The sequence below is a fragment of the Triticum urartu genome, chromosome 1A, assembly GCF_056163025.1.
Source record: "Triticum urartu cultivar PI428250 chromosome 1A, HENAU_Tu73, whole genome shotgun sequence".
Classification (NCBI taxonomy): domain Eukaryota; kingdom Viridiplantae; phylum Streptophyta; class Magnoliopsida; order Poales; family Poaceae; genus Triticum; species Triticum urartu.
This window is the reverse complement of record NC_141873.1, coordinates 559389771-559402775: the sequence shown is the minus strand read 5'-3', so window position 1 is coordinate 559402775 and position 13005 is coordinate 559389771. Positions and strand designations below refer to the sequence as shown.

The 13005-nt window shown below is 51.2% G+C and overlaps 1 protein-coding gene across 3 annotated transcripts; it reads right to left on the bottom strand.

Moving 5' to 3' along the window:
- Positions 1 to 452: 452 nt before the first annotated feature.
- Positions 453 to 12305, bottom strand: LOC125529242 (uncharacterized). 3 transcript variants are annotated; one of them, XM_087531511.1, is made up of 4 exons: positions 12006 to 12305; positions 11789 to 11849; positions 5971 to 11701; positions 5142 to 5900 (listed from the first exon to the last, which is right to left on the bottom strand). In XM_087531511.1, the coding sequence occupies exons 3-4, from the start codon at positions 6469 to 6471 to the stop codon at positions 5721 to 5723; spliced, it is 681 nt and encodes a 226-aa protein (XP_087387637.1). In that variant the 5' UTR covers positions 6472 to 11701; positions 11789 to 11849; positions 12006 to 12305; the 3' UTR covers positions 5142 to 5720. The 3 variants fall into 3 exon arrangements, with proteins under 3 accessions (XP_048549611.2, XP_048549618.2, XP_087387637.1); XM_048693654.2 differs by lacking the exons at positions 5142 to 5900; positions 5971 to 11701 and adding an exon at positions 453 to 3217 and having other exon boundaries at positions 12006 to 12267; XM_048693661.2 differs by lacking the exons at positions 5142 to 5900; positions 5971 to 11701; positions 11789 to 11849 and adding an exon at positions 453 to 3217 and having other exon boundaries at positions 12006 to 12267.
- Between the last annotated feature and the right edge of the window lie 700 nt (positions 12306 to 13005).

Below are 13005 nucleotides of genomic sequence, written 5' to 3'. Positions count from 1 at the left end.
ACATTTCATCAGTAAAGATTTATATGTTTTACAACTTTTCAGATGCCTTCTTGCACTGCGCTGCCCAATCATGTCCTAGGAGACCACTCCACTGATGAAGGCTGCAAGCCTGCAACACGGTGAATCTCTGCACCCACAAACTACCACATTTCAGTAATCAGGTCTCTGGACTAGGATTCTCATTCAAACCTATGCCACTTAGTACCAAGATAGCAGCAATCTTCAGCCTAGGCACATCCTCGTCAGTCTCTCTATTGAAACCCCTATTGTCCTTCATTAAGTTATAAAACTAAGACCCCTATTGTAAGTTTGATATCATAACTATCACAAAAGGTAAATGCGACATTTTTCTCATGTAGAAAATAATGTTATGATTAATAGCCTGATTACTGAACATTATTTTCAGCACAAAATCCTCGCAAAAATAATAATTAAGCAACGCAAACAAGCACTGAATCAAACAGATACATTCTCACTTTTTCTGGATAAAGGGGCCACATGACCCAATTTCCAGTGAAGCAAATGGAGTTTGAGTCTTTACATGACCTTGATCCATACACCTCCAGTGCACAAGCCGCACCGTTAGATGATTTTTTTTAATTAAAGACAGTAAATTAACATCTAGTCAACGAAACCAGGCATTCAAGCTACAACAGGAACTAGCAACAAATAACTAGGGATATTGATGAACTTCAAATACACACAAGCAACCTCCAGCTTTGATCCCTCGAGCAAGTCGAAGATCGTCACCCATTGCAAATCCTTCTGACCCAGGCGCCCAGCGTGTCACCTGGGATAGCTTCTTAATTAGACACCAGCTGAAGCATATTTCGAACCCCACTAATCGTCATACATTTTCACATGAAACGGCACTGCAGATTTTCCCACCTAATACTGCACAGTCTGATCATAATCATCTCCTTGCGTTAGTGCGTTATCAATATTTTGGTCGCCGTGCTGGACCTCCCCTAGGATGCCAGCATGGGTTAGCAACGCCCAGAGATGTGTCATGAACTCCCCGCCAGAGCTCAGATATATCTTGTGGTGAGAAGCCCTTGTAAATGCAGCCAAGTGGATAACGAATCCGGCCCAGAACTCCGACAAGAACCTCCACAGATCTTCAATATGATGATCTGTCAGCGTATCATCATCACCGCGGATCGCTTGTATCAGCTTCTTGCCAAGAGCTGCCCCCTTCTTCAATATGGTGTTGTCTTTTTCCTCGTCATACAAATGTATGTCCCCTGATGCATATTCTTCGAGCCTTACAAGGATATGGTCCCGCAATGTACAATGGGTGCTGGAGTTGTAGGGTCCGAGGAGAAGACGACATTTTTCTTCATACATCTTTATCAGCACCGATCTACCCATTAGACTGTTCCCAGGCACTAGAGGAGGAACCAGTGTAAGTACATACGCACAGTACTGCGATAATGTCCTAGCGACCATGTATGGAGACCCCCCAAGATTTGGAGTGGCTTTCACCTTTCTTCTTTTAGCGAGATGAATCTCGCAGTAGCACGTAGCAATATGCCAAACCAGCAGAATGTGCACACAGTCCTCCACTCCAGTGACCGCTCCCCTGACACTTGCAGGAAAACCAACAGCCTTGACATGAACGAATGCCCGCTCAAGGTAGTTGTCCAACCGCACGGGACATTTGGCCAAGCAGTCTCTGAGACAGTTCATCACAGTACCCTTCACATCCGTTGACAGATATACAAAGTACCTAGAATATCTTGCTCCAAAGAAAAACCGCAGTGGGAAGGCAAAACGGATTGGGAAGAGAATGTTGCATTGGCCAACCTTTCCATGCCATCTTGGCAACCAGGGCACAGAGAGCTTACAGAGGTTCCGCACAAGAGCCTTGGTCACCGAGTTTCGCAGCCACCATGGCTTCTGTACGTACTGGCACAACAAAATTATCTTGGTCCAGTCTGAGAACACGTAAGTCATGATCTCCCATGTCTCTTTTACAAAAAGAAACGACAGGAGAAACCATGTAAAAGTTACTCCACCATGAACATTGCCGAGCTCGTCTCTTGTGCCAACCTTGGAAAAGCTATAGATAGCAACCGCCATGCCTCCAATCCCTCCTATCAGAATGGTGGATAGCAGGAGCCGGATGAATGGGAAGCCTTTCGCAAATACTATGGCATGCCTGCTGTTGAAGAAGTCATTGAGGAAAGACAACTCGGCCTCGCTGACACGGAACGCCCTTTCAGAGTTTTTTCTTTTTTTGCGGGTCGACCTTTCAGAGTTGCTGCGCTTATCACGGTCCCCGAGGATCCCATCAAGAACCAGCAGTCTCGTCTTATTCAGCTTGGCCTCATGAATGCCAAAGTTGAAGAAGCGCCTGCGAAGGAGCTTGTAGAGTGCAAAGGAGAGGCAGAGGTCTTTGAGCTCATCATCAAGGTCGTCGTCTGGCTCCTCCCAGATCTTCTCAAGCGTCAGGACCTCCTTGTCCTTATCTCTCAATGCTTGCAAGAGGCTCCACATATTCTCAGTTTCCTCCACCATATCACCATCTCTTGCTTGTCCGCCGTTTTCTTTCTTCATGTTCTGTTTCTTGGCTTCGCCCTGCACCAAATATCGGTACCCCTTCATTGTCTTGGGATCAGCATCACCCGCTTCATGCTCATGGCGCATGTACTCTGTTAATAACCTCAAATTCTCTCTGTGGCTATCGTTGGCGAACTCCGAGGAGACAAAACCATGGATGATGCGTAAAGAGTTGACTGACCAAAGCAGCCAACCAGTTATCTTAACAATCTTTGGCGCCTTAGAGCGAAGGATGTTGGCAGCCCAGAAGGAGGACATCAAGTCTACCAACGGGGTTTGCTTCACGGCGATGCCGGCCGGGCGGCCTATCTTGACGCTGTAACGGAGGGTGACCAACAGCACAGCCCACACCTTGTAGTAGTAGTCCTTATTGGAGGGGCGTTGCATGATCCCAAGACTGTATAAGACCATTGCTTTGGTTACTCCGTCCATAAAGATCAGAGTCTTTTTCATGGCGCTGCCTATCAACCGATGCCGCAAAGCATCCAGCACAAATCGGATCACCATGAGCGTGGTAGTGAGTGCGACCACGAACTGGATAAAGATGGGGTTGAGGATTTCGCCGTCACGGTGTATGATTCTGAATGTCATTGTAAGGATAAGCAGCTAGATGCAGTAGTGGAGCCAAAAAAACAAAAATCGTAGTATGTGCCACCTACAAAAAGAAAAGAAAAATGATTGTCTGCATAATAGTACGAAATTGACCAACAGTGTGAAACATTGGAATACAGCTTGTCAAAAATGCGAAGTTATTACTCCCTCCATCTCAGTTTATAAGTCTTGCACGTGTATCTAGGTCATCAATTTAGCTTATATAAAATAAATTGTTTGACATAAAAATTATATCATTAGAAAATAGAATATCTAAAGTTTCTAATAATATATTTTTTGTAATGTATGTCTTTTATTAAATTGGTCAAATTAACGACCTAGGTACACGTGCAATACTTGCAAACTGAGATGAAGGGAGTATTATTTTTTGACAAAAAAACAGCGGACACTGATTTCCATTAATGAGCTTAGCTAGGAGGGGACGTTGCAAGGAAGCTGCAGGATAGCAGCCCAACTACAAAGGTCACTAGCAGAGCAGATGATTAGGATGGGTTGAAGAAGGGTGGGTTGAAGAAGTTTTAAATTGGCTACCGACCAGCTTGACGCCACGTTCTTCCCTCGCCAATAATTTTGCCTACAAGCGTCAGGTTCTTCCCTCGTCAATAATTTTGCCCACAAGTGCCTGCGCATTTTTTTTCTTAGAAAAGGGGAATGTATTAATACCGCGAAGATACAAATTATATGAACCTTCTAACAATTATTTCTTTTGTTTTTGTTACTATTACCATTAATGCATTATGTGTGTGTTTCTTATTTTTCTTACATAAATTGTCCCATGAAATGTGAGGTTGGAATCGAGTGAGCTGACTGGAGACACTATGATCTTCGACGCTGTTGTGGGCCCTTACACTTTGGAGGTCGAGAAGGGATGAAAGATATTCCAAATGGGAGGAGATGGATGTTATCACTTCATCACCCACATGTGTCTCACTGGCAGTTATCTATCTCAACACGGATGAAGATGACGAGAACCCATTTAATGAAGCCCTCTATGCCCAAAGAATGAAGCTGGGCGAGGACGAGACAGGCAACTTCTGGTACATACTTCCGCCACTTGTTGCCTAGGTCGGGGTGCCATTACTGTAGGGAAATTTGTTTGATATGCTTGCAAGAGTATGTACGAGGCTACTTAATTGATATATTTTTTTGCTAGAAATTTCCTAGGAGGCTATCTATGAGATGTGGCATTGACCCGGATGAAGCAAGCATAGCTAGACTACGCGTTACCACAAGGGGCTCCGTCACCACATGTGCGTACGCAATGGACATAGATGTTCGCACTATCTTAAGCTCGGTGGGGTGAAGCAACTTCCTTGCTGACAAGAATCTCTAGGTTGGACAGTCCATCTTAGTCACTATCAGGAACACCCTGCGCGATGACTTGAGGATGATGATGATCATCAACCTCATTTGAAAGTATGTGTGTGGCTGCGTTGGCCACATGGCACACCGTCAGCATGTAAGATACTGCTGATGTTGGCTCCAATGCCGTCATTATTTTTTAACAATGGTGTCATATTGATGGCGTTGGGCTCCTACGTTAGCAAGGCACTTTTTGTCACGCCATAGATAGGATTTTCTGCACTAGTCTATCCAGCGGAAGTAGACAGAGGATCATACAACATCACGTTAGAAACAGCTACAGGCAGAGACTCGCACGCAGCCACTAGGAAGAGGAAGAGGCGTGGGACACACTCAGAGGCGGAATGACAACAACTGCAACCTTGATCTGGACAGGGCGACTGCGAGGGCCACAATATCGATGTCGTGCATGGACGGATATGGACCACGACCATGGAGCGTGGATTGGGAACCTCCTGTCCTGGGAAAACAGCCGACGGATCTAAGAGCATCTCCAGCCGTTTGGCCGCCCAGCGCACTCGGCAAAGGGCTTTGGGCGTTTGCGCCAACGGTTTTTTTGGCCTGGGGGGAATTGAGTTTCCAGCCCCAGGTTTTGCGCCCCCCCCCCCCCCCCCTGCACAAAAATTCAAAGTTCTCTTTCCCGCTATCAAAAAAAAAAACACAAGTTCAGCGATCATCATGCCACAAGTCGGCGATCATCATGCCACAGATCGGCGATCGAACATAGCCGAAATCCGGTGATCAAAAGGGTAGGAACCATAGACATGGAACTCAAACGGTAGGCTCCTTTGCCGTAGGGCTGGGAGAGGTCGGCGTCAGCGTCGGCGTTATGGGCACAACTTCAGTGCTCGGCTTTGGCGTAGGCATGGGCGTGGGCATAGGGGCAGTGGTCGCCGCTGGTCCCGACATCTGGTTCAAGAGGAGGCCGTGCTCCACCAGGTACCACGCCTTCACCTGCTCATCCATCATCGACATTTATGCTCCCATCAGAAATGCCAGGTCGGTGTTCCTCTTCTTCGCGACGACATTGGTCCTGAGAAGGTCGAGCTTGCCGTCCTGCTTCGTCATCAACGCCGACCACCTCGCCTCTGATTTCTCCTCCCTCTTGGCAGGTTGCTATCGATGATTTCAGCCGTTCGGCAGCGGGTGCCGCGTCCCTCGCCACCTTGGCTCTTTTGGTGCCATCAGGACGCCCTTCTGCCACCGCCGAGGCAGGCACGTCCGGGTTGTAGACACCGTCCATGGCCTTGGCGAGAGTGACACTCTGTCCATTTCTCGCATGACTCGATCCTTGTGAACACGTGAAGGAACTTGAACTCTTGGTCGCTATTGTCCTGGCGAAACATGTCGAACATCCGAACCATCTGCACAGTCGAAGAACAAGTGTCGGCGAAGTACACGGCGAAGAGCTGGGCTGGCGAGTGATGGCCATACCTGATGCTCGACGTTGGCGCCGCTTTTTGGGTGAGCCATGACCTCCTCTTGAATCCCATGCCACTTGTTGCAGGCCTGCTGGATGGTCGCACAATGGTTCGCCATGGCCTTCTCGCCAAAATACATGTGGATGCTGGCAAAGATGGGGTCGACCAACTTGCGCTCGTTGAACGCCGTCTTGATCCTTCTCCAGTAGGTGTCGGCGCTTTGATTCGCCCCGGTGATCGAGTCAATGCTGACAGTCTTCCATGCTTCGGTGAGGCACTCGTCTTCCTTTGGCATCCACTTGACGCGAGGCTCGCCCGGCGTGGCATTGGCCGCACGCTTCTTCTTTCTCTCTTTGGCCGCTGGCTCCGCCGGTTCTTCCTCCTCCACCTCCTCCTCGGCATCGTCATGCTCTATGTTCTCCATGTCGACGGCAGTGTCCAGCATTTCGTCTTGCATGCCGAACCTGGGGCACGAAGCGATGACGATTGAACCATTCGTGATGATCTCGTTCATGTCGGCGTCGTCGCTGCTGAACTGTGGCCCCGAGCCGTGTGAGAATGGTAGGGCCCCACAGCGCAGAGTTGGTGCATGCGAGCCTGAGTACGTTGACCGTGAGTACTTGTACTGGGCGTTGAGGCCGGCGGTGAACGCGGAGGAGGGCGTGCGTGGGTCGGGGTTGAAGACAGGGGGGACACGCGCGGCGCCGCACCATGTGGGAAGGTGATGTTGGGGTTGAAGCCGCCATGCTTGTCACCGTCGACATACCCAGGCGAGGGCGCGTACCCCCATAGTGGAGGAGAGAAGTTGGCTGGCGACACGATGCTCTGTTGGCTCCCCCACACACCATGTGGGCACTGGTCGGCCTGTTGAGGCGGAAGGTTCACCATCCCTGCGTGAGACACCTCCTCCTGCTCCGGCGCCGCGTCCCTGGCCTTCTTCATGTTGAGCCTGTTCCGCCGATCGGTGGTGGCCGCTGCCCGGCGATCAATGATGTCCTTCCACTGGGTGTTCCTCAAGCCCGGGGGCCTTGGCATCGGCGCCCTCGGCTTCCTCTGCTTTGGCTGGACGGAGTTGGTGGCTAGGCCAGGGGGCGGATACTTCTTCGGCTGCATGGTGGGCAGATCTGGGGAGAATGGCGAGAGCGGTGGGGGAGGAGGGGGTCGGCAATGGGAAAATGGAGGGAAAGGGGAAAATCGGCCGGTGTCGCCGATAGCGCGGGCCCAGGTGCCTTTTCGCTTCAGCCGGTGCCCCTAGGGGACCCCCGGTGCGCTGGGTTCCGCTTGGGTTCGCCGGTTGTAATTTCGGCCCAAACCGGCGAAAACCGAGGATCTCAGGGCGTGGCTGGGCCATTTTTTTGGCGCCGGCAATAAAAAAGGCACTCTAGGGCCTATTGGGGGGCAGGGGCGGCTAGAGATGCTCTAAGGAAACATCCTGAAGAAGGGCGCCACATCCTTGTGTGGGGCAGGCAGCATCCCGACGACCGCGCGGAGGGAAGCGACCCGGTACATTTGTAGATGGTAGCAGTGGTCCTTGATCTGTGAGGGAAGATCGAAGAGGCGACCTATGGCTGCCCAACAGCGAGCGTGTAGAAGAGTAAGGAAAGGGAAGATAGTCTGATAAGGACTCCTAGACTAATACTGATACTCCCTCCATCCCGAACTACTTGACGCATTTCAATCCATTTATGCGACGAGTAAGTTGGGACAGAGGCAGTACTTCCTAACAGAAACCAGGCTGTGCATTTTTAGTTGAAATCTGGAGGTATGAATTTTGGCGATGATCTTCGCGAAATAGTAGCAAGCTGATGATTCTGAAATCACCTAGCCTTGTGGCCCATTCCACCTTTGGAAGCAAGATCATGGTGGCTGTGTTAATGGCCTGAAGGTTGCAGCCATTCATGGCCTCGAATTTCCTGATTGCGGCCATGAGGTCATCTTTGATGCAAGACCAACAACATTGGAGGAATTTTCTAGTAAAGTCGCCGGGGCCCGGAGCATTGTCCATGTTTATCTCTTTGATGGCATTGAGAACGTACTCCTCAGGAATGTTGCCATCTAGGCGAGCCAAGTTTGCGGATAATGAGGTGTACACAATTGCTCCTTGTGCTCAGTGACAAGGATAAAATAATCGATGGTGAACAGAGGCCTTGATGTGAAAGAATTTGCTGCCAGCATCACCCTCCTTCATCCCTTGACTCTTGAACGCTGCTTGAGCATGGTTCTCTATTGACCGCTGCCTGAGAATGGTTCTCTAGATAGCCTCAAAGCCAAGATATTTAATCTTTATTTGGTTCCTGAAGGCATGCTCCTCGGCCAAGAGGCTCCTGCTGTCCTGGGCAAGGTCAAGCCTGTAAATGATCTCATTGGCAATTTCCAAAGCATAGTTTTCATGGCTCCATGATTGTTGGCGTGCCAATTCTTGAGAGCTTTCCCAGTGAGATGGTGAGTTCAGACCCCTCACATTCCAGAGCAACGAAGTATCACAATTTACAATCCATATAAACCATACGTATGACAGACAAACAATAACTTCAGAGAGAGGACCTAGACCTTGGAGGCACTCGATGCCTCCTCTGCCTGCTTCATCTTGTCGCACGCACTAGTGGCGGCAAGCGCTGTGAGGGTGCTAATCTAGACGTTGGTGAGTGGCTCCTCAAATGTGGCCCCATAGCGTTTGACTGCATCAAACTTAGATGGCTTAGTGCTGAGCTTCTACATGACAAGCCTTTGTGCACGCTCGACCGCATTCATCGTAGGCCCAGTCTATGAGGCAAGGCGTCTCCTGTGGCGCATCGTGGATGGTGGGGTGCGGTGCAAGCAGTAGATGGGAGCCTTGGGGTGGAGATTGGGGGCACTGAAGAACTGCAGGGGTGATCAGCTCGATGATGTTGGCGATGAGGTGATCCACCATAGTGATGGGCCCCAAAACGACTCCCTCCCTGCGGCCGAAGCACGGCCCAGTTCGAGCTCAGCAGGAGCTCCCCCTGGCAAGCCATGGCCCAGCACCGCAGTAGGCTCTAGCAACGGCGCAAGGAACTGGCCTGCTAGCTAGATAATAGGGCAAGGTCCACGAGCGCAGTCAATGGTTCATCCGCATGTGCCCCAGCCACGCCAAGCAGGGGTTCTGTGATGAGTGGCACAGTCGATGAGTTGAAAGTGGCGTGCACCACATGGCTGTCTCCACCTGCAACATCATATTCATGGGAAGGGAAATCTTCCTTCTACATGGCCACGATTGACGTAGGAGGGCTTGCGAAAGATGGCACGCACGACTTAAGGCTTGTGTTGTAGTCGTGTCCATCACTGCAGCTCACATGCGTGCCAGGCGGCGGTGCCCAAGGTGCAGCATCTAGACCATGTGGCGGAGCATCAGAAACCCTCCCCGGGATGAGGCTCGGAACCGTTCCAAGCGCCACAACAGGAGTTGGCACCGAAGTTGGCGGCGGGCAGTTGAGGACAATGTTTGGCATCATGACATTGTCGACGACGACATTGTTGATCACCAAAAACATGGATGCGCTCCATAACCATATGACGGGTCGCTTAGGTGCAAGAAGATGGACGATCTTCCCCCTGGCGCAGGGGCGAAGTGGGATCCATCGGTACATCCACGCGCCCATGGGCATGAGCGACCACAGATACAATCGCTGTTGTGGTTGGGGTGGCATGTGGCAGTGTTGGTTGACTAGACGAATTCCTCCAATGAGTCCAACTGGAGCAACACCAAGCCAGGGCGTAGTCGAGGACACTCGGGTAGGGGGAGTCGTCATCGAGGAGCTGCACGAACCCAGCGTGCAGTTGAAGGTGTACCACCTGGTCAGCATTGGCATGTGGCGCATCCTTGTCGAGCGAGACGAAGCGAGACAAGTAGTCCGACGGCACGACCTAGCAGTAGAGCATGTAGTACGACAGGTAAGTCTTGTGACGAGTTTCCACCTCCACGGCGTAGACCTTGAGCATGGGGAGCATACGATGCATCATGGTGAGTGACCATTCTTGGGGCGGGATACCCTCGAAGAAGAGCCACCCCCTGAAGCGCATCGGCTTGAGCTCGGTGAGCAAGCGCCTCGACCATTCCTTGGGAAGGAATGGTGCGCCCTAGTTGTTGTCACAGTTACCGTTGTCCACCACCATGTTCTTCCAGTGTGGGTCATCGAAGTGCACGAGGAAAGAATCATGGTACATCGAGATGTTCACCGAGTGTGCTGGGACCGTGTGGAAGGAGTCCATGATGACTGGATTTACTCTCGCTGGGTACATACCCTCAATAGCAGACTCCATGAGAAGAGCAATGCTTCGAAGGTCCACCTCCACACCAGTCGCTTCCTGGGAGAGGTCCAAGAAGCAAGCTGCTTTCATTGACCTCCTATCGGCATCCCCAGACTTTGAGGCCGGGTTTCCAGGTGCAGTAGCTCCGAGGTGGCCCATGGCAAGGAGGTGAGCATTGGTGGTAGTGGCGATGGGAGGGTCCAGCGGTGTTGCTAAGAGGGTGGGCGGACCATCGCTTGCGATGGAAGGGCGGTAGTGGTTTGGGTGGGAGGTGTCTGTTGGGGCAGTCATAGAGGATGTGGCCTCGTTGGTCACAATGGAGGCTGTGCACTTGGTTGCGGCAGGAGGAAATCTTGTGTTCGGTGGAGAAGCACCAAAAGCATCTACCTTGGAGGTTTTCTTTATAGTCGACGGAGGAGAGGGTGTGCCATGGGCTGGAGCGGGCTAGCGCTGCACCTGCCTGCGCATGTGGGTTACCAGCTGCAACTCAGCCGAGTTAGAGCATGTCCAACAGGTGCGCTAGATATCGACACGCGGGCAAAAAGTTATCTTTAGTGCGCGTGGGCCGGTTTGGCGCGCTCCAGCAGGCAAGGAAGAATGTGGCGCCGAAAAAAGAAGTGCGCGCGGCGTCGGGCGCACTCCATCGCCTCGTTCTTCCCCATCCGCGCCCTTCTTCCTCGCCTCTAGCGCCCCCCCCCCCCCCCCCCCCACGCCGCCGCCGCGCCTTCTCCCGCGTGCCCAGAGCAACTCTGGCTGCTGCGGCGTCTGTGCCCTCCCCTCCGGTAGATCTACTCTGGTAATACACGCCTCGGTCTCGGGACGTTCGAGACCGCCCACGAGGCCGCCCGCGCATACAACGCAGCGGCGTGGTGCCTCAATTGGCCACGTTCATAGATGAATTTCTCACACGCCCGGATGCGCCAGCAGGCGCAGGACCTCGCGCCTCCGCTGCGGCTAATCACCCACGAGGACCGCCGCATCCATGTCTGCATCGTTGCTGCTCCCACCCCACCGCCGACTCGCCTGCTTTCCTGCAACCACGCTCCTGTAATTGGTGCCGCCTCTCGATAATTTTCTTTTCACCGAAACTCTGTCTCTTGTGTATTGTGTATGGAGTGAACTGCATAGAACTAGAATTTAACGGACAAAACTGTGTTTGTGTATGTACTCAATCATATATGTATATATGTGCTGTTAAAGTGTTTAGATATTTTGTTGGATCGTTAAGCTTAAGTTTTAATCTTAGATTTATTGATCAATTGAGCTTCATTTCTTATGCCTGCGCATGAGTTATTTCTTGGAATGTTATGATAGTTATAAGTACCAAAATTCATCTATGTTGCCGGGAAAAAATGTGGCCAGGGGTTTGCCTCATTCCTGGCTTCGTCACTGGGTGCGGTGGCTGGTGGCTGCGCGCGGGGCGAGTCGGAGACATAGGTCCTCACGAGCAGAGTGAAAAGATGCCCACTGTGTTCCTAAATGCGAAGTTATATATAATTCCCAGAAACATGACAAGTTCTTTACAACACAAACATATACTACAAGGAAGTAACCGAACTGACCTGAAGTATAGAATCCTCTCGACGGATGTTCGAAAGAATTTTATTTCCCAGTCCCCTAAACCTGATGTCAACAACCAGGTGAACTAAACATCCTTGTATATAAACAAGTGAAAACTGAAAACAACCATCAAAATGTTGTGTGCTGCACTATGACTACGAGTAAAACAACCTCGTAACGAAAAAGGACTAGTAGGAATAAAAAGAACACAACCAGTACCTCTCCTTTGACTCCTTTGAAGAGAGCTGCTTACACGAAGCGAGAAGTTGAGGCGACGACCCCTCGCCGACTGCCGGCCAGCAGGAAGACACCACCCCCGCGTCGGGCGGCTGGGGGGACTAGGAAGCGAAAGCAATGGAGGCCGGAGGCAGACTGGAGGCGGGGCAGTGCGGGACCAGGGGAGACTAAGAGGCGTATGTATAGAGAGAGAGGCAGAGAAAACAGAAAAGTGGCCAGTAGGCATGGGGAACCAGAGTTCATTCCTAAGGATCTGCCCACTAGGTACGCCTTATTAGAAAATGTCCAGTCGTGTAGCCCTTTGGACGGTAGCTCCCCGGTGGATGATAATGGAACTCGTTGTCAAGCAGTTCCCACTTACCACTCGGTTTGTGCCTTCTTCGAAGAGATAAGCAAGAAATTAACGCCATCAATTACGTCCTTTTCAAGACAGGCCGGCTCACTGTTTCGGAGATGTATGGTGTGTATGTATACGTTCATAAAGATGAGTGTATTTATTTATTTGTAAGCGTGTGTGAATTTCTCATAAAAAAGAGATAAGCAAGAAATTAACGACATCAATTATGTGCTTTGAGGAAATGTTTTTTAATTTGTTATTTTATTTTGTTGGTCTGGACTTGGATACATTTATCTTTTAGAGCAACTCCAATGGGGCGACCCATTTCGTCCGCTCGCGTCCGTTTGGGTCGGCGCGGATAAAAGTGGCGGCCCAACGCGCCGACCCAAACTCAAATCGTGTCCGCCCGGCATCCGCGCCGACCCATTTTCGGCCCAAAATTGCGCCTGGAATGCTTCGCGTCCGCGCCACGCGTCTCCTCGCCGTCCGCCGCGTCCCCACCTGGCAGCCGTCCAACTACTACGGTCAACATAATTTATGATGACCGCCCACCTTGGGCCCACGCGTCAGCGACGGCGGTCGTCCTTTTTTAAGCCGGGCGTGCGGCGGGGCCGTCCTCATCCACTACCACTCGCCCCTCGTCCC

What these genes read in the sequence shown, in the direction of transcription:
- LOC125529242 (XM_048693654.2), bottom strand. Translation starts at nt 3,153, where the DNA reads ATGACATTCAGAATCATACACCGTGACGGCGAAATCCTCAACCCCATC.